The following is a 17,566-nucleotide window of genomic DNA, read 5'->3' as shown; positions in this document are numbered from 1 at the left end:
GGTCACATTTCACATGTCTATGAGTTGTTAACAGCTCCACCAAATAGTGATTTTTCCCTCTAAACTTCTCACATGCTTTCATTTCAATAAATGTTCAATTGATCCAATATTTCACCAAAAAATCAGTGATTACAGAAAAAGTCCAAAAACTGAAAACAGATTTATGTATCAGAACTTTGTTTTTTCTTCTTTCCTCTCCCATTAATCATCTCACGACCCCTCAGATTTATCTGCTGACCCTTTGGAGGGGCCCGACCCCTAGGTTGGGAACCACTGGACTAAACTAGCTAACTGTATATAAAGTAGTTGAAACTAGCTCCACCTCCAGCAGATACAACAGTAACATGCTGCTCTAACACTGATGCTTCACTATTAATAATCTAATGATGTCATATATAATAATATATCAGTCAGAGGGACCAAACCACTATTTTTACTGCAATACTTAAACTACATCAAGCTCATAATACTTATGTGCTTCTACTTAATTAGGATTTTTCATGCAGGACTTTTACTTGTCATGGAGTATTTTAACATTGCTGTATTGGCACTTTTACTTAAATAAGTGATCTGAATACTTCTTCAACCACTGGCCAGTAGTGTAAAGTAACTAAGTGCATTTACTCATGTGTGTATTTCCATTTAATGCAACTTTATACTTCTACTCACACTGAAATATTATACTTTTTACTACATCTATCTCACAGATTAAAGGATGGTTTCACAATTTTTCAAGTCTGTCTTAAAACAACAGTCAGGAGCCCAAATGAACATTGAAACATGTTTTCCTTGCTGTAATCATTCCTCCTCTTCATACTGACCATTAAAAGATCCCTTCATAATGCATTTAAATGATGGGGGCCAAAATCCACAGTCCATCTTCTTTTTAAAAGATTATCTGAAGTAGTTTAGAAGTAGAAGTTTATCTAATATGAAGCTTCAGTCGTCCAAATGAGTCAAATCAAGTGAAGTAGTGCAAAACTCCAAGTACAGCTGAGTTGGGAAATAAAATTTTGACCTGATAATGGTGCTAGAGGAAAAGTCAGAGGATCACCAACGTCATTAGACAACTAAGCTGTAGCTGTCGCTTCCGCAACCACCTTCAGTCTTTTCAGTTTCATTTTCCTCTTATTACCAAGACTACTTCACAAACCACCCTATGAGTCTGATTGGTGTAATCATTAGTAATTATCTGTTCTGATGATGCTCATTATCTCTGCCATGGAGGTGTTTGTTTACACTCTTTGCAATTAGTTTAATCTGCCTTTTTATTAACAGTTAATTTCAGAAACATATGAGCATAGTTTGAAAATTGGTTTGAAAATTGGAATGAATTGAAAAACAATTGATTAGATGTTTACATACAGTCACCTGCTGATGTAAGGTGCTAATGCATTGACATGGACGTGATCCCTCACTGACTTCCCACCAGAGACCACTGTCGATAAGATACTAATATTAAGACTTTCCTCCCACATTGGCAGAGTTCACAGTGATAAGGACCACAGTACAAGGGGGATTAGCTGTTAGAAACTGGAGAGAATAAAATAGCACACTGTCCTCATTTTCCTCCTTACTGTCTAATATGTAAATTCAGCTTAATGGAGGAATGTGTTTACTGTGAATCATGTAAATGCTTCAGGAATGTCATCAGAGTTACAACTAATCATTGATCAGTTTTAGAAAAAGTATTCAGACCCTTTATTTAAGTAAAAGTACCAATACAGCAATGTAAAAATACTCCATCACAACTAAAATTCCTGCATGAAAAGGGAAAGTACAAAAGTATTATGAGCTTGATATAGTTAAAGTATTGCAGTAAAAGTAGTGGTTTGGTCCCTCTGACTGATATATTAATATATATGACATCATTAGATTAATAGTGAAGCATCAGTGTTAGAGCAGCATGTTACTGTTGTATCTGCTGGAGGTGGAGTTAGTTTCAACTACTTTATATACAGTTAGCTAGTTTAGTCCAGTGGTTCCCAACCTAGGGGTCGGGCCCCTCCGAAGGGTCAGCAGATAAATCTGAGGGGTCGTGAGATGATTAATGGGAGAGGAAAGAAGAAAAAACAAAGTTCTGATACACAAATCTGTTTTCAGTTTTTGGACTTTTTCTGTAATCACTGATTTTTTGGTGAAATATTGGATCAATTGAACATTTATTGAAATGAAAGCATGTGAGAAGTTTAGAGAGAAAAATCACTATTTGGTGGAGCTGTTAACAACTCAGACATCTTAAAGGACCAGTGTGTAGGATTTAGTGGCATCTAGTGGTGAGGTTGCAGATTGTAACAAACTGAATCCCCCCCCCCCCTCCAAGGGTGTAGAGAACCTACAGTGGCTGCGAAACTCGTCAAAAACCTGAAAGGCCCTCTGTAAAACCAGTAATTAGTTTTTCTGTTCTGGGCTACTGTAGAAACATAGTGGTGGAACATGGTGGGCTCCATGGAAGAGGATCTGTTCCCTCTGCAGATATAAAGGGCTCATTCTAAAGTAATAAATTCTTATTTTCAGGTGATTATACACTAATTAAAACATACTTATGAATATTATATTCCATTTCTGCCAAGTCCGTTCTGCTAGATGCCACTAAATCCTACACACTGCTTTTTGCAAGATGTCAAAAGCCAAAAAGGTTGGAAACCACTGGTTTCATCTTTAACAATGTGTTGTATTTTAAAAGCTTGTTATACTATCTATTGTGTCAAATCTTCAACTGAAAAGTATGTTAACTAAAGCTGTCAAATAAATGTAGTGGAGTAGAAAGTACAATATTTCCCTTTGAAATGTAGTGGAGTGGAAGTATAAAGTAGTATCAAATGGAAATACTCAAGTAAAGTACAAGTATCTCAAAATTGTACTTAAGTGCAGTACTTGAGTAAATATACTTAGTCAATACTGTCCTCCAGTGGGAGAGGAGGAATGATTACAGAGAGAAAAACCTCTTTCAGTGTTAATTTGGGCGCCTGACTGTTGTTTCAAGTGAGACTTGAAAAATAGTGGATCTATCCTTTAATATAAAACTGCACATGTCTCTCAAAAGTTTTCTCTTTTTCCCCAGAAGCCTTTTTTTTTGACGCGGAACTACTCTTCAGATGAACACTTCCGGCTGGGACCTTTTTTCCTTCTTCTTCTTTTTTTTTTTTTTTTTACGTCGTTCCCCAAAGTTCCGTTTCCAGCAATTTCTGTAGTCGGCGACTAATCGCAGGAGCACCGTTAGAGAGACAGCAGAGGCTTCTAGAAACAACGTGCACCGGGACCGTTAGCGGCAAACAACCCCGCTACGTTACACAGTTAAACTTTTAATATTACTTAGCTGAGCAAAATGGCAAAATGGGGAGAAGGAGACCCTCGTTGGATTGTAGAAGAGCGAGCAGATGCGACTAATGTCAACAACTGGCACTGGTGAGATATGATGAAAGGACGAGCTAGCCAGCTAATGCTAACGTCACATTGAGCTCGTATTTATGTCAAGGAAAAGCAGTTATTTTGGGGGGATTTTAACATGTATACAGGCCAGTTGAGGTGATTAGTGTGTTAATGAGACAGCTAAGGGTGTAACATGTTGGGTATTATAAATGTTGAGGTGTCAGATTTAAAATTTAAAGGCAGTAATCGAGCTAATGTCCGTTTTCAAGTTAGCTCCGGTTGTAGCAAGCTAATGTAGCTTCACATGCTTGTCTTGAGGTTATTATTAGCAGTCTGTGGTGGTTATCAGCATGATTACATACAACTACACGTGTTTCAGTGTAACAATATGCTGAATAGTTGAACATTTTCTTAGTAAAATGTTAAACCATAGTTGTTACACCTTAACAGAACACGTGAGATTCCTCCTTCACAACGTGAGAGTCTCATTATAAAATATTTTAATACATCCAGGTTTTGTTGTGGTGGTAGTTGTTTCTATCTTTTAGCGAGCGTAAAGTAGTAAAAAATAATGGGGCCATAATATTCAAATTGCATTACAAATCCTATACTAAACTCTATGGGTTTCTCCATGGTAACCTTATTCATCTCCATGGTTACACACTTCAATGGTTTGATGTAGAACATCATATGTCATCATGTGACACATCTAAACGGCTGCTCCTAGCTGCAAAGAGACTCTACTTTGAATTGTGTGAGTAAATGCTTGTCAGGTAAATGTACTTGAAGGTTAGATTCACTATTTTTATTCATGTTTTTTCTTGCTTTAATCGTTCCTCCTGTTCATACTGACCATTAGAAGATCCCTTCATGATGTACTTACAATGTAAGTGATGTAAATGATGAGGATAAAATCTACAGCCCTCCCTCTGTGAAAAAATGTATTTAAAACGCTTATCTGAAGCTAATATGAAGCTTCAGCTGTACAAACTAGTCAAATTGATTCAATATCTTACAAAGACAGTCTTTTTAGTACCAAATTCCTGCTTTCTGTTACTATACTTGTCCGAGGAAACACAACAAGGGAATTCGATTCTAAAAAGACTGTAAATGTGGCAGATATTCACTTGATATGACTAACTCAGAGCCTCATATAAGCTTCAGATAAACTTTTAAATGCATTTTTTGCTCAACACAAGAATTTTGTCCCCCATCACTTCCATTGTAAGTGCATTATGAAGGGATCTTCTAATGGTCAGTATGAACAGGAGGACTGATTACAGCAAGAAAAACCTGCCTCAGTGTTCATTTGGGCTCCTGACTGTTGTTTTAAGACAGACTTGAAAAATGGTGGCTCACTTCATTTGTCCCTCCCTGATCGTTATGTTATCCAACTGTTACTGTTTTAAATCAGAATCAGCTTTATTGCCAAGTATATAATCAGATGACATATGAGGAATTTGACTTGGTGTTAAGGTGCGTAGCAGTCAAACATATACAGACCAAAAATATACACAAAAATAAGAGATCCTAAAGAATATAAAAAGAAAAAAATACAATAGAAGAAGAATGTTGAGAGGAGCAGCTACAGATTAAAATGTTAAATATTAAATAGAGGAGAACAGGATAAATTCACAGGAGTAAACAGTGTATGCATAATTTATAATAAGTAATACAGCTGTGTTAATATAACACGCTATGTAGTTTCCAAAAAGCCCATACTTTAATCAAAATGCAAAGTACAGTTTTGGTACCTCTAATGCTAGCTGGCTGGTGATACCAAGGGTGTCTCTAGACCACCACTTGCTCCTGCCACTCAAAATAAATTTTGTCCATAGGGATCTGCTGTTGCTGCTACTGGAAATCTGGAAGGCACTTCAGAAATAATGTCGTCTGGAGTCCCTTTGGAGAGAGAATATACTGCTGAACATGTTCGTGTTTAATCCCATTTGAGATAGTACGGTCATATTTCTGTATATCACAGTATTATTGAGTGTGTTCTACCTACTATACAGTATTGTCTTGTGGAGACTTAAGACTTGCCTGAAAAAGGTAATTAATCAGATATGACATCATCAAGGCTGCACCTAAAGATTATTGTCATTATCAATTAATCAGTGGATGTTTTCTCAATTTAACCAATTAGTTGTTTGGTCCATAAAATGTCAGAAAATGGTGAAAAATGACAATCACTGTTTCTCAAAGCCCAAGATGACGTCCTCACATGTCTTTTTCTGTCTTGACCAACAGTCCACAACTCAAAGATATTCAGTTTACTGTCATACACTAAAGAAACCAAAAAATTTTCACATTTGAGAAGCTGGAACCAGATAATTTGGACATTTTCTTTCTTGGTGTTTAGGATTTAGTGGCATCTAGTGGTGAGGTTGCAGACAACCAACTGAATACCCCCCACCCATCCTCCAAGCATGTAGGAGAACCTACAGGGCGTAGCGAAACTCGCGAAAAATGTGAAAGGCCCTCTTTAGAGCCAGTGTTTGGTTTGTCCGTTCTGGGCTACTGTAGAAACATGGCGGGCTCTGTGTCTCTATGTAGATATGAAGGCTCATTCTTAGGTAACGAAAATGCAACGATTCCTATTTTCACGTGACTATAAACTAATTAAAACATATTTATGAATATTATATTCCATTTCTGCCAAGTCCAAGATGCCACTAAATTCTACATACCGCACCTTTAAAGAACGTCTCCAAACGATTAATAGATTATAAAAATAGTTGGCGATTAATTTAATAGTAAGCAACTAATTGATTAATCGATGCAGCTCTAGTCATCATGTCTGAATATGTTTTTGTTGGGTTATTCTATCATTTTGTAGTAATGACAGAAATGACTTATATAGATGCAACAAGTTTGTACCATCAGCTTCTCCTGTGAGAGCAGAAAATCATTGAAATACTCTGCTTATTTAAATAAGGAACTTTGCTGCATACAGCGTTTATAAATCATGGTAAAAAGATTAAAACAGGGTTAAAATATGGTTAAAAATCTACTCAGATATGTGCTAATGAGTGATGTTTTTTATTGATTAACCCCAACGTGTTTGTAGTGTTTTACACCCGTCTGATTATATTGTTTAAGATTATTAGATCAAAGAGTTTTGATTCATTTACTTCAGTTTTTAATTCTGTCATGTATGAAATGTTTTATCTATTTGTCAATTTTAAGTTGAGTCGGGACTTCATGTGCAAATCTGCTGTTGAGCGAACCTCGACCCTTTTACACCGATGTTGCTATGTTGTCGCTGTCCCCAATAAACAAACAAATACACAAATAGCCTTATAAAAAGCCTTAGCTGTAAACGGATATATTTAAACTCTGACACATATAGGTAGACATGATGTTTGTTCATTGTGATAGGATAGATTATCCATCTCCACCATCTAATAGAAACCAGCAGAAGCCCAAAGGGAACAGTAAACCATATGGGATGCCTGTAGATGTGGGTTGTTGACCTGTCCGGATGTGCTCTCTCATCACCGCGTTCTCCTCTTGACGTTTCAGGACTGAACGAGATGCAACAAACTGGTCGTCGGACAAATTAAAATCTCTGCTCCTCGGGCTGAGCGTGGAGAACGAGGAGGGGAGCTGCGAGGTAACGGAAGTCAGCAAGGTGGAAGGAGAGGCCTCGATCAACAACCGGAAAGGGAAACTTATTTTCTTTTATGAATGGAACGTAAAAGCAACTTGGACCGGTGAGTAGAAGATTGGGACGTTTACTGAGATTTATTGTTACTGCTGATTAGTTACAGAGGAAACTAACCTCATCACCTGCCTACAGCTGTGTTTGTTTTCATAGACTTCACATCCACTTTCTCACTATAACAAGCATATTTTATAATAGAAAAGATCCAAAAAGGCGTCAGTGGCTTGTAGAGGAGAGTAGCTGATTATTATTAGCCATTATTATCAACCTTAAAGATAAAAAATCAGGAAGTAAGAGGCTGTGAATCTCTGCTGATGTCTTTATTCTCTTCATTTTACCAGGAAAGTCGAAAGCGGGAGTCAAATATAAAGGAACGATTGAGGTTCCAAACCTGTCCGACGAGAACGACATGGAGGATCTTGATGTAAGTTTTTCACTATCAAACTCGTGTTAAAATGATTTTTAACCGGCCGATCAGTGGAGGAACGATGTGGCGGTAACTCGTCATGTGATCTTTTATCCAGATCGGTGTATCGCTGAACAAAGACGAGCCTGAGACGCCACTGACCAACCTGATGAGAACAAAAGGAGCTGAGAAAATCCGCGAGGCTCTGGGAAGCTACGTCGGGTTCTTAAAAACAGGCAAGTTCTTAAAGGATCAGTCAGTGATCCAAGTCGAAATAAAAGGAAGGATCAAGTCACCACTAGAACCTAAAACACAGGATCAGCTGATTGACAGGTGTTTTTCATTGTATACAGTATAAATCTGTGATTTAAATGGTCAGAAAAACAGATCAGGCCTGAGGTGATGAGTCATTTTAAAGGTTTACGATAGGATAGACATGTCTAGTTTCATGACTTTAAGGGTTCTATACAGGCAGTGAAACAAAACTTAACACAGACATTTTGACTTGTGAAAGCAGGAAAAGCACAGGTGTAAATAATATCCTTAATTATGGCTCTGCCTGCTGTGAAAAGGGTCTACAAGTCAACAGAAATTGAAAATGTAAAAATGTTGTTGTATAAATTGCAAATAGAAATGACACAAATTGCAGAATTTGCTTTATTTGGTCCTAAAAATTCTCACTGTAGTTTAGGGGTTAAAGGACGAGTTCACAGTTTTTCAAGTCTGTTTTAAGTGACAGTCAGGTGTCCAAATGAACACTGAAACACGTTTTCCTCGCTGTCATCATTCCTCCTGTTCATACTGACCATTTAAGACTGCCAGAGATCTTTGTTGCATCTCTCCTCTTTCTGTAACGAAGGCACAAAAATGCTCCAAAAACGTCCATTATTTAGATCCTCATTCCTCTCGGGGTCCACATACAGATTTCTTTCACAATGACAATACAAACCACACAATTAGTTGATAACATGACATACAACACCACCACATACAACAAGAAATTCAGTAACGATGAAGAAAAAGTTTGGTTTGAATCTCAATTTTTGTGTTTTCTTTATTGCAGAGTTCACACAAGGGATGATCCTGCCGACAGCTAACGGTGTGGCGAAGCTGCAGTCCACATCACAGTCCAAAGCCAAGTTGAATAAAACTCAGGTTGGTGCCGACTGTCATTTATTAACATCCTCCATCTGTTAGATTCTCAGGCATTCAGACAAAGACTCTTATCATTGAATTATTCACAGTAACAGAATGATCAGTTGCTTTATGTACCATCACTGTACATCTGTCCTATAAATCTGTCCTCACCAGAGTTTTGTTCTTTCTGTGGAACAGATTTCCTCCTCGGGCAGCACAGCTGCTCCAATCAACACTGGCGTCAAGATTCCCACCTGTAAATTCAGCATAAGAGAAACGTTCCTCACCTCGCCGGCTGACCTGTTCAGGGTGTTTGTCAACCAGGAGGTGAGTTTCACCTGTTTTGTCCTCGCGTCTGACTGTCGGACTACGTAACAGATTTTGTTTACAAGCACTTAAAAGACATAAGACGTTGACATTTTTCTCGTCGTTATGCAGATGGTTCAGGCGTTCACACACGCTCCAGCGATGGTGGAGGGAGAGCGAGGCGGGAAGTTTCGTCTGCTAGATGGAAATGTTTTTGGTGAATTCACAGAGCTGGTGAGTCTGACTGTCGACCTCTTATTCTGAAAATACTGTAATACAGAGCATGTTCATGTGTACATTAACAGAGATTTTATTCATATTTGTTCTTTATTGTGACTTTAAAGTAAATCAACAAATTCTCTCTCAACAATGAATCCTTTAAAACTTCTTTTGCCACCAGGTTCCTGATGAGAAAATAGTCATGAAGTGGAGGTATAACAACTGGCCCTGCGGTATGTTGATGCATATATTTAAGTATATTTTACATTTAAAAAAACACTTTTAAACACAAATTGTCCAAAAGCAAGGACGGCAGCCGTAGAAAAAATATTTTACGCATATGAAATTAAGTCTAGAAACATCTGAAACAATAAATCAAACTTAAGTTGACACTTTTTAGTATCTGTCAGTTAAAATAATTGATTGTTTTTCACACTATTGTAAATGGAAGGACGGAGTTTTTGTGTTGTTGGTTTGATAAAATATAGAATTTTAAGATGCTTTATGTTGTGGTAGCTTGAGATATGAATTCTTGATTGTATTTTGACATTTTAAATACTGTTTATATACTATTTAGAAAAATTAAGGGTACATTATGGACCAAACTTCGTAACTGTCGTCTCTTATTCAAATTATATAATTTCAGAATTAATTGCTTGAAGCACTGAAGTAATTTTCTGGTCTTAATTCATCCAATTTGTGTTTCTGTACTTGATTGCTGTAATATTTCAGACATCGATCGTCATCATGTGATTGTTTTCCTTCCACAGAGCACTACGCGACAATCACGATGACCTTCTTGGACCGGAGCAGCGAGACGGAGCTGAAGGTGGAGTGTCGAGGCGTCCCGGACAGCGAGGAGGAGCGGACGAAAGAGGGCTGGAAGAGATACTACTTCGAAGCTATTAAACAGACATTTGGCTACGGAGCGCGGCTCTTCTGAAGACGGTGTACTGTAATGCTGTTTTCTTTTCCGTTTTTTTTTTTTTTTTGGATTTTTAAATCTTCTTGTCCTTCGATCTCTCTGGCACACGATATTTCAGTGTAAACTCATAGCACGAGTTAACGAAAGAGATGAATTAAGCGAGGCCGACCTGTCACCTGTCTGTGTACATGTAAATGTTTTAATTTCTGAACATATTTAAATCGAGACTTTTTTTCCCCCCCTTCAGTATTTGGGTCAGTTGTTCTAAGTAGCGTAAATGGACTGTGCCTTTGAGACTCTGGACGGAAAATGGATTGAATAAAGCAAAGAAGAATCTAATGAACCACTAATGCAAATTGGCCTCCGGTTCTATAAATAGGTAATTAATGCTAAGAGTTAAAAATAAACGTTGATTTTCTTTTTATTTGAAAAAAAAAATTATGTTGCTTTGAAAATGAATGTTTATTTTTTACTTATTTTACTCTTTTCAAGTGTAACTGTAGTGAAGATGCATGTTCCATTTCAACCTGCCAGACCGAGGGACGACTGCTGGATCTGAACTTGAAGTCTGTCACTTATAGCTAAGCAGTTGCTGTACTTTTCAGTTGCTCCGTTGAGACTTGATTTGGTGCACGTTTAACGAGCCCGGCGCGTGCGTTCGCCGCCCCGGGCAGAGGAAGACCTCCTTGGACCCCTCAGCAGGAAATATTAAATGTTTGTCACAGTGTTGAAACACAGAAAAACAAGTTTCAAGTCTTTCTGCAGGTAGCTAGCGTAGCAACTAAAGAGACGTTTTGCTATATTTGGCTTCAAAATGTACATTTCCAGTTTAAAAAAAAAAAAAAAAAAAAAAAAAGCTTTGAGAACAAAATGCATCTATTTATTTCATCCCGTCACGATGTAAAAAGATTAAACGAATCCCTGTATGCTCTTGATTTGTTTTTATTTATGTGAGCAACATCTTTTAAATTACTTCACATTAAATTTGTCACTCAAAGAAGGTGAAATGAATTTATTTACACTTTTTTTTTTTTATCAAAATGCAGAAAGGGTTTGCTGTTTTTAAAACGTTAATTTACAAGTGCTTTAAAAATTAAACGCTCAAAACAGAAACCATAAAGGACACTACAGCAGAACAAGCACTTATTTTGGTTTTAAAGATGGCTGTAGGTCAAATTTAACATCTTTTTCTTAGAGGAAAAAACTAATCTCATTTTCATTAGGACATAGAGGTATCTAACTCCTCAGCATCACTGTAGTCTAAACAGTATAAAACAAGATGCTCAGTGTCTAAAATGGTTAGAAAAAGTGATTTTTCTCATGGAAAATGTGTAGAAACCTTCCAGACATACAGTATCTTACCATTGAAGTAATATTAGTGGATCATAACATCACAAGCTTCATCCAAATACAAAACAAAAAACTTCAAACATCCTGAACAAATAAACAAACTTTCCCCGTCAACAAAAAAAGGTTTTAGAATCTAAAACTATAAAGCAATCGATAAGTATTTTCTTTAGTGCAAATTTACACATTTCAGTCATCGTCAAATATATTTATAATCTTAAATAGGGGGAAAAAAAGAAAAGTACTTAATTACAGAAGGCCATAAATCAAAATTGAAAAAGAAAAAACATCTGTATTTAAGCAGGCAAAAGTCTAAAATACAACATAACTTAAGTCTTTGTTTTTTAACTTTTAAATTAGATGTCAGCAATTATTTCATGGTAGAAGATATTATATTGTTTCCACCAAAATGGTGACCAGCACAGCTTATATAAAAAAAAAAAAAAAAAAAATCAAAGAAGACTGATGTGATGAAGTGATGTGCTGCTGTTCGTTTGCAGCTGTTTCCTCTGGTCGTGCCTGCGGAGTTATAAACAGATGTAGAGCTCCGACTCCTGGAAGAAAGACAGGAAGTTAGTCAGTTACCTTGAAATCCAATTCATCAGCCCCTTCTGTCATGCAAAGTTGAGAAAAGCAGAGTATTTTTGTCTTTCCCAACATTTTTGTTTCCTGGTGTGTAGATGCACATTACAGCCTCACGGGGCCACTATTGCAGCTTAGAGCCTTTCAGACCAGTCAGCTGAGGGTTTTTAAATCACCAGCAAATGCAAAAGCTGCTTGAGTGAAGAAGAGCATCAAACCTTTTTATATCTGAAATGCTGCAATGATGGGGACTAAAAACACAAATACAAGCAACAGCAGATCCTCTAAACGCCTTACTGTCTGTGCAAAAACACAACAATGGACTCATCCTTCTTACAAGTGTTGTGTGCATTCAAAGCCTGAAATATCTTCTTCCTCTGTGCTGTACACCTCCGTTGTTGCCCAGAAACTATTAAAAACACATCAGTGAGTCACACCGCTGCACTGGGTAACATGTTCCTTCATTATGAAGAGTTTAGTCACGTTAGTTTATTTAGAAATGGCTCCAAAGACGAATAAGAGCGATTCGTTTTCATTCTCTGGAGAGTAGTTCTGTGTAAGGCAGACTCCACTGAGCATGTGCAGGAACTGACAACTAGCTTGTTGTGCTACGTATCACAACCTCTAGACTTTCTACTGAAGTTCTTTGAGGAATTTACACTGTAGTAGAAACAAACTAACGTGTTTTTAATAGTTTTGTGGACAATAATGGAGGTCTACGGCACAGAGGAATAAGATGTATCAGGCTCTGGATACACACACAATACTTGTAATAGATCAGTTCATTGTTGGTTTGGATCCAAACATGAGATTTGTTGACAATAAGAAAAATATAGAAGATTCCAGCGGTTTTCAGACAGAGTACGTACGCTGGAGCTTGAGTCGTTGTTAAGTGAGTCGAGACTCTGTCGCGGCGCCTTTTCTCCCACTTCAGCTGTTTTTTTAACAGAAATTTCATGCCGTTTGGTCCTGAAAAGAACAACACGTAAAACACAGATTAGAGCTGAAACTATGAGATTAATCAGATAGTTGATCAGTAGAAAATCATTGTTTCAGTTATTTTTTAAGATAAAGTAAAACATTCTCTGGTTTCAGGTTCTCTGAGGATTTCTCTGTTTTATATGACAGTTAATTGAATATCTCAAGTATTTGGACTGTTGGTTGAATGAAAAAAAGCAATTTGAGGACTTTATCATGGGCTCTGATGAATTTAGCTTTTTCACTTTCTTTATTTCATTTAATAGATGAGACAATAATCAATGAAGAAATAATAAATAAAATAATCAGCAGATTAATTGATAATGATAGATTGAAGTGAAGTGGTATAACTTGTATAACCAGTCACATATAGTGTCAATATACACCATTCAAAACAAAAGAAATGCATCGTATTACCTCCCTTATTTACTGCACAATATTTACTACAGTAACTCCTCCTTCCTTTAATGCTTCTCAAGTGCTAATACAGCTGCTCTGAAAATATGATCTCTTAAAAACCAATGACACTTTACAAGTTAAACTTTATAAAAAAATGTTTCAGTTTCTACCTGTACAATGGCCACATACTCAAGCCTCTGTTGTCCTTCTGGGCTGCCGTAGATGTTGTTCGCTCCACCAGGTCTTTAAGAAAGTGGAAGAGCTTCTCTGACTCGATGCACTGCTTCCTACCATCATAAACATAATAAACTTGTTGTTTGATATTCATACACAAGTTTTATTTTTGCTGCATTTTTAAAAAAAATATTCCTGTCACCTTTAAACAGGCAGTGAACGCATCACAACAACCTCCACAAATGATTTACAAGGAAAGAGGAATAATAATAAAAGATTAATAAACAGTAATCCATATTAACTGTCAGTCAACTGTAATATGTGCCATGTTCAGCTCTGTGTTATATTATGATTCCTATGTGAAGGTGGAACGACAGACTTACTTACATGTGCGCGACAGACACGACGGTGCTGAGCTTCGACTGAGTTATCAGACAGGTTTTGGTCAGCAGAGACTTCAGGAACATCTCCAACGCTCGCGCTGATCTCTGAAGTTCAGGACTCCACAGCTGCGACACGTCACGCTACACTGAACACGTCAACACATCTCTACATGTCTGCTTCGAGACAACACACACCTACTGTCACCTCTATGAGTGATGACAAAATATCCTCACTGTCGTCACTATTTCCTCCTTGATTACAGCAGAAAACAGATTATATCAGCTGAGAGGATATTTTTTGGTACATTGTATTTAATCATTTGAAGCATTGTTTTTGTTAATGAATGCCTCATTTATAGGTTGTGGTTAGCGCTGCGTACCAGTACCCTTAAAGAGATACTGATACCTTTAGAGTACAATACTTTTTTATGGTACTGTCATGACTAAAAACACATTTTTACATGTTTTTCATTCATCAAAAATATGCAAAACTTCTCTAATGTTTAACATAAAACATTATTATAAGAACTTTCCTAAAATTCAGTAAAATAACAATAAAATACAACTTAAAATTTCTTTAAAATCAAGGCATAAATCACCAGAAATGAGAAAACAATCATAAGATTCTATGATGTTATTCAGTCTGTGTTGAGATTTGATAAACAGATCTACTGACTAAAGCCACAAACTAAACTTGAAGAATATTCAAAATCCACACACTACGTCACAAGCGATATTTGTAAAAGTAAAAATGACCACAAGCTGTGTGCAGGAGGTTAATAAGGTCCAAACCGCTGATATAAAGTTTGACCTCGCACACACTGGAGGGACCACAGCTCCCAGAATGCAGCACTATATTTAGAAATGGAAAAGACTGCTGCAAACAGACTGATGGAGATAAAACAGCATGACCGTCAGCATGTCTGCCGCTTTAAAAAGGATACAGATGATCACAGGAACAGCCATCGCGATCCTCCCCACCTCTGTGTCCTTCTGCATGATCTTTTTGATGCGACTCTGCGAAAACATTTCACCAAAAACATCAACAGAGATGATATACAGTACAATAAGTTAAGATGCAGCATTCAGGTGCTCCTCGTACACTTTGGTTTCCTGTGTTTTGGTTCATGACAAAAAACAATTTGTCATGAACACAGTCATACATGAACAACTTAGAGTGAAATGTTTGATAGCTTTTGATACCTAAGATTGATACATGATACATGTAAGCACATAAGAACAAAGTTAGAGTAGAAAACACCGGGAACAGAGTTCAAACATAGACTGATATGTGGCCACTTCTGGTGACAGATACAGATTCAGATAAATGTGAATATTTGACAGTAAACTGAATATTTTTGGGTTGTGAACTGTTGGTCGGGAGAAAACAAGACATTCAAGGACGTCATTTTGGACTTTGGCAAAGACTGATCGTCATTTTTCATCATTCACAGTTACTGATGTTGAATATCAACTCAACAAAAGTCAATATATATGTCAATAAGTCTCGCTCCAATATTCAGTCTCACGATCGAAAAAACGATCTGTCGATTGTTTTCTCGATTGATCGATTAGTTGTTTTGTCCACGACCCAAAGATGTTCAGTTTACTGTCATAGACTAAAGAAACCAGAAAATATTCACATCTGAGAGGCTGAAATCTATTAATCAACTAATTGTGGGAGCTCTAAGTCAATTTCCTATGATGAAAGTATCAAGACAAGCAGCTGATTCTGACATTTGACAACCTGGAGCCATCAAATGTTTGGTGTTTATGCTTGAAAAAATGACTTAAATGATTAATCAATTATCAAAATAGTTGCAGATTCATTTTCTTCAACTAATCGAGTATTCGACTCATCGTTGCAGCTCGAATGTACAGAGTTGAATATATATTTCAGATTTTGATTAATTTAATTGCTAAATTATATTTTAACGTTATGCAAAATTTCACTTTCATCGTAATTTGCTGGCTCAGCTTCTCTTCTGTCTGCACTGTAAATTTTCCATCTTTCATCACGTTATTTTAGAAAACAGTCGTAATATTTATCACCCTGTCAGAGCGGTAAAATAGATTTCCGACGCCCCCTGAAGGCAGCAGATGCTCCATGCTACATGCTATCTCAGTTAGCTTTTAACTGACTTCATCTGACTTTTAAACAACTTAAAGTTAACTCAGTGAAATGTTTACTCACAGGAGGGAACCGTACACTATATCTTCTCTTCTGTCCGGGCATTTTACTCGCTTTAATCCGCGCGCTTCGATCACATTTTTCATGTTTTTACTGCAAACCGCCGTTGTGTCCATTTGTTTACGTTCAGCAGGAAGAAACCTGAAAACCTGATGCAGAAAAAAAAACACACACCTGAGGTCAGCCCCGTGACCCCACGATGACGTCACGACCCCGCAGGTAAATTAATGAATAATTTTAGACACTATAAACATGTTTAAAAGTCTCGTTCTTTTGGGTTTTTTTAACTGTTTTTATCGAGTTTTAACAAGTTTACAAAAAAGTGTGTGTATTTATTTTTAATGAAAGATAAAATTAAAGATAAAAAATAAATAATTAATTAAAAATTACAGGAGTGCATAGTTTCCAATCTGTTTCAATAGTATTCTGTGTTAATATCAGTAATATAATTTGCAATCTGTGTGACAATAATAAAAGAATTAAGCATTATGAGACTAAGTCCCCTGAGTAACTTTTGGTTTTACACATTTAATTTGCTTCAATGCATATTTCACCAATTTAACAACATATGTGACTGTCGCACATTTCAAACCACATGAGACAATGAAAAGTTGACTGAAATGATTAAATACGAAACATGTTTTCACCATATTATAGCATATTTTGAGGCATGAATAGGGGAGACCAGGGACAGTTCTAACATGGGACAGTTGTAACACCTTGAATTCCTCCAATCAGAAACAAGCTTCAGTAATTACACTCACTCTGCACATGCTCTGTTAGATTGTATTATGTTTACAAAAAAGGAGCCACATTTGAAACTCCCCGAGAGAGTTACCAACAAAAGTGTGGTTTTTTTAGGTAAAAATGTAACTTTTCTATCAGATGTATTTTTTGGATACTGTCCTGAGATTAAATGTCTAGGAATCCAGACAAGTATAATTAGAATCACTGTTTTCTAAGCTGAAAATAGAAATGGCAAACATAAGCAATTAAGCTAGTTCACATGAGGTGAAAACAAAACTGGGATGGTTGTTACAACCATCGCTGAACCAAGTCTCATTTATATTTTAAGCCTACATAGATAGATAGATAGATAGATAGACAGATAGATAGATAGATAGATAGATAGACAGACAGACAGACAGACAGATAGATAGATAGATAGACAGATAGATAGATAGATAGATAGATAGATAGATAGATAGATAGATAGATAGACAGACAGATAGATAGATAGATAGATAGATAGATAGACAGATAGATAGATAGATAGATAGATAGATAGATAGATAGATAGATAGATAGATAGATAGAGAGATAGACAGATAGATAGATAGATAGATAGATAGATAGATAGATAGATAGATAGATAGACAGATAGATAGATAGATAGACAGACAGACAGACAGATAGATAGATAGATAGATAGATAGACAGATAGATAGATAGATAGATAGATAGATAGACAGACAGATAG

General features: G+C 36.6%; 2 protein-coding genes across 3 annotated transcripts; one reads left to right on the top strand and one right to left on the bottom strand.

Moving 5' to 3' along the window:
- Positions 1 to 3,170: 3,170 nt before the first annotated feature.
- Positions 3,171 to 10,895, top strand: ahsa1b (AHA1, activator of heat shock protein ATPase homolog 1b). Of its 2 annotated transcripts, none has more exons than XM_044375452.1 (9): positions 3,171 to 3,408; positions 6,898 to 7,088; positions 7,381 to 7,463; positions 7,564 to 7,681; positions 8,509 to 8,600; positions 8,781 to 8,909; positions 9,021 to 9,122; positions 9,289 to 9,340; positions 9,878 to 10,895. In XM_044375452.1, the coding sequence occupies exons 1-9, from the start codon at positions 3,329 to 3,331 to the stop codon at positions 10,048 to 10,050; spliced, it is 1,020 nt and encodes a 339-aa protein (XP_044231387.1). In that variant the 5' UTR covers positions 3,171 to 3,328; the 3' UTR covers positions 10,051 to 10,895. The 2 variants fall into 2 exon arrangements, with proteins under 2 accessions (XP_044231387.1, XP_044231388.1); XM_044375453.1 differs by lacking the exon at positions 3,171 to 3,408 and adding an exon at positions 5,211 to 5,303.
- Positions 10,833 to 16,260, bottom strand: LOC122998521 (dr1-associated corepressor). The gene is made up of 6 exons (XM_044375454.1): positions 16,090 to 16,260; positions 14,840 to 14,912; positions 13,900 to 13,993; positions 13,509 to 13,625; positions 12,831 to 12,930; positions 10,833 to 11,933 (listed from the first exon to the last, which is right to left on the bottom strand). Exons 1-6 carry the CDS (start codon positions 16,129 to 16,131, stop codon positions 11,907 to 11,909), a joined length of 453 nt encoding a protein of 150 aa, XP_044231389.1. The 5' UTR covers positions 16,132 to 16,260; the 3' UTR covers positions 10,833 to 11,906.
- Between the last annotated feature and the right edge of the window lie 1,306 nt (positions 16,261 to 17,566).

Source organism: Thunnus albacares, chromosome 15 (genome assembly GCF_914725855.1).
Source record: "Thunnus albacares chromosome 15, fThuAlb1.1, whole genome shotgun sequence".
Taxonomy (NCBI): domain Eukaryota; kingdom Metazoa; phylum Chordata; class Actinopteri; order Scombriformes; family Scombridae; genus Thunnus; species Thunnus albacares.
Note: the sequence above shows the minus strand (reverse complement) of the source record. Positions and strands in the feature narration are given on the sequence as shown.

What these genes read in the sequence shown, in the direction of transcription:
- LOC122998521 (XM_044375454.1), bottom strand. Translation starts at nt 16,131, where the DNA reads ATGCCCGGACAGAAGAGAAGATATAGTGTACGGTTCCCTCCT. An exon ending in GTCGTGTCTGTCGCGCACAT is followed by an intron (nt 13,626 to 13,899) that starts GTAAGTAAGTCT and finishes TTATGATGGTAG; the next exon opens with GAAGCAGTGCATCGAGTCAG. An exon ending in AGTATGTGGCCATTGTACAG is followed by an intron (nt 12,931 to 13,508) that starts GTAGAAACTGAA and finishes TGTTCTTTTCAG; the next exon opens with GACCAAACGGCATGAAATTT.
- ahsa1b (XM_044375452.1), top strand. Translation starts at nt 3,329, where the DNA reads ATGGCAAAATGGGGAGAAGGAGACCCTCGTTGGATTGTAGAAGAGCGA. An exon ending in CCAAGTTGAATAAAACTCAG is followed by an intron (nt 8,601 to 8,780) that starts GTTGGTGCCGAC and finishes TCTGTGGAACAG; the next exon opens with ATTTCCTCCTCGGGCAGCAC. An exon ending in TTGGTGAATTCACAGAGCTG is followed by an intron (nt 9,123 to 9,288) that starts GTGAGTCTGACT and finishes TTTTGCCACCAG; the next exon opens with GTTCCTGATGAGAAAATAGT.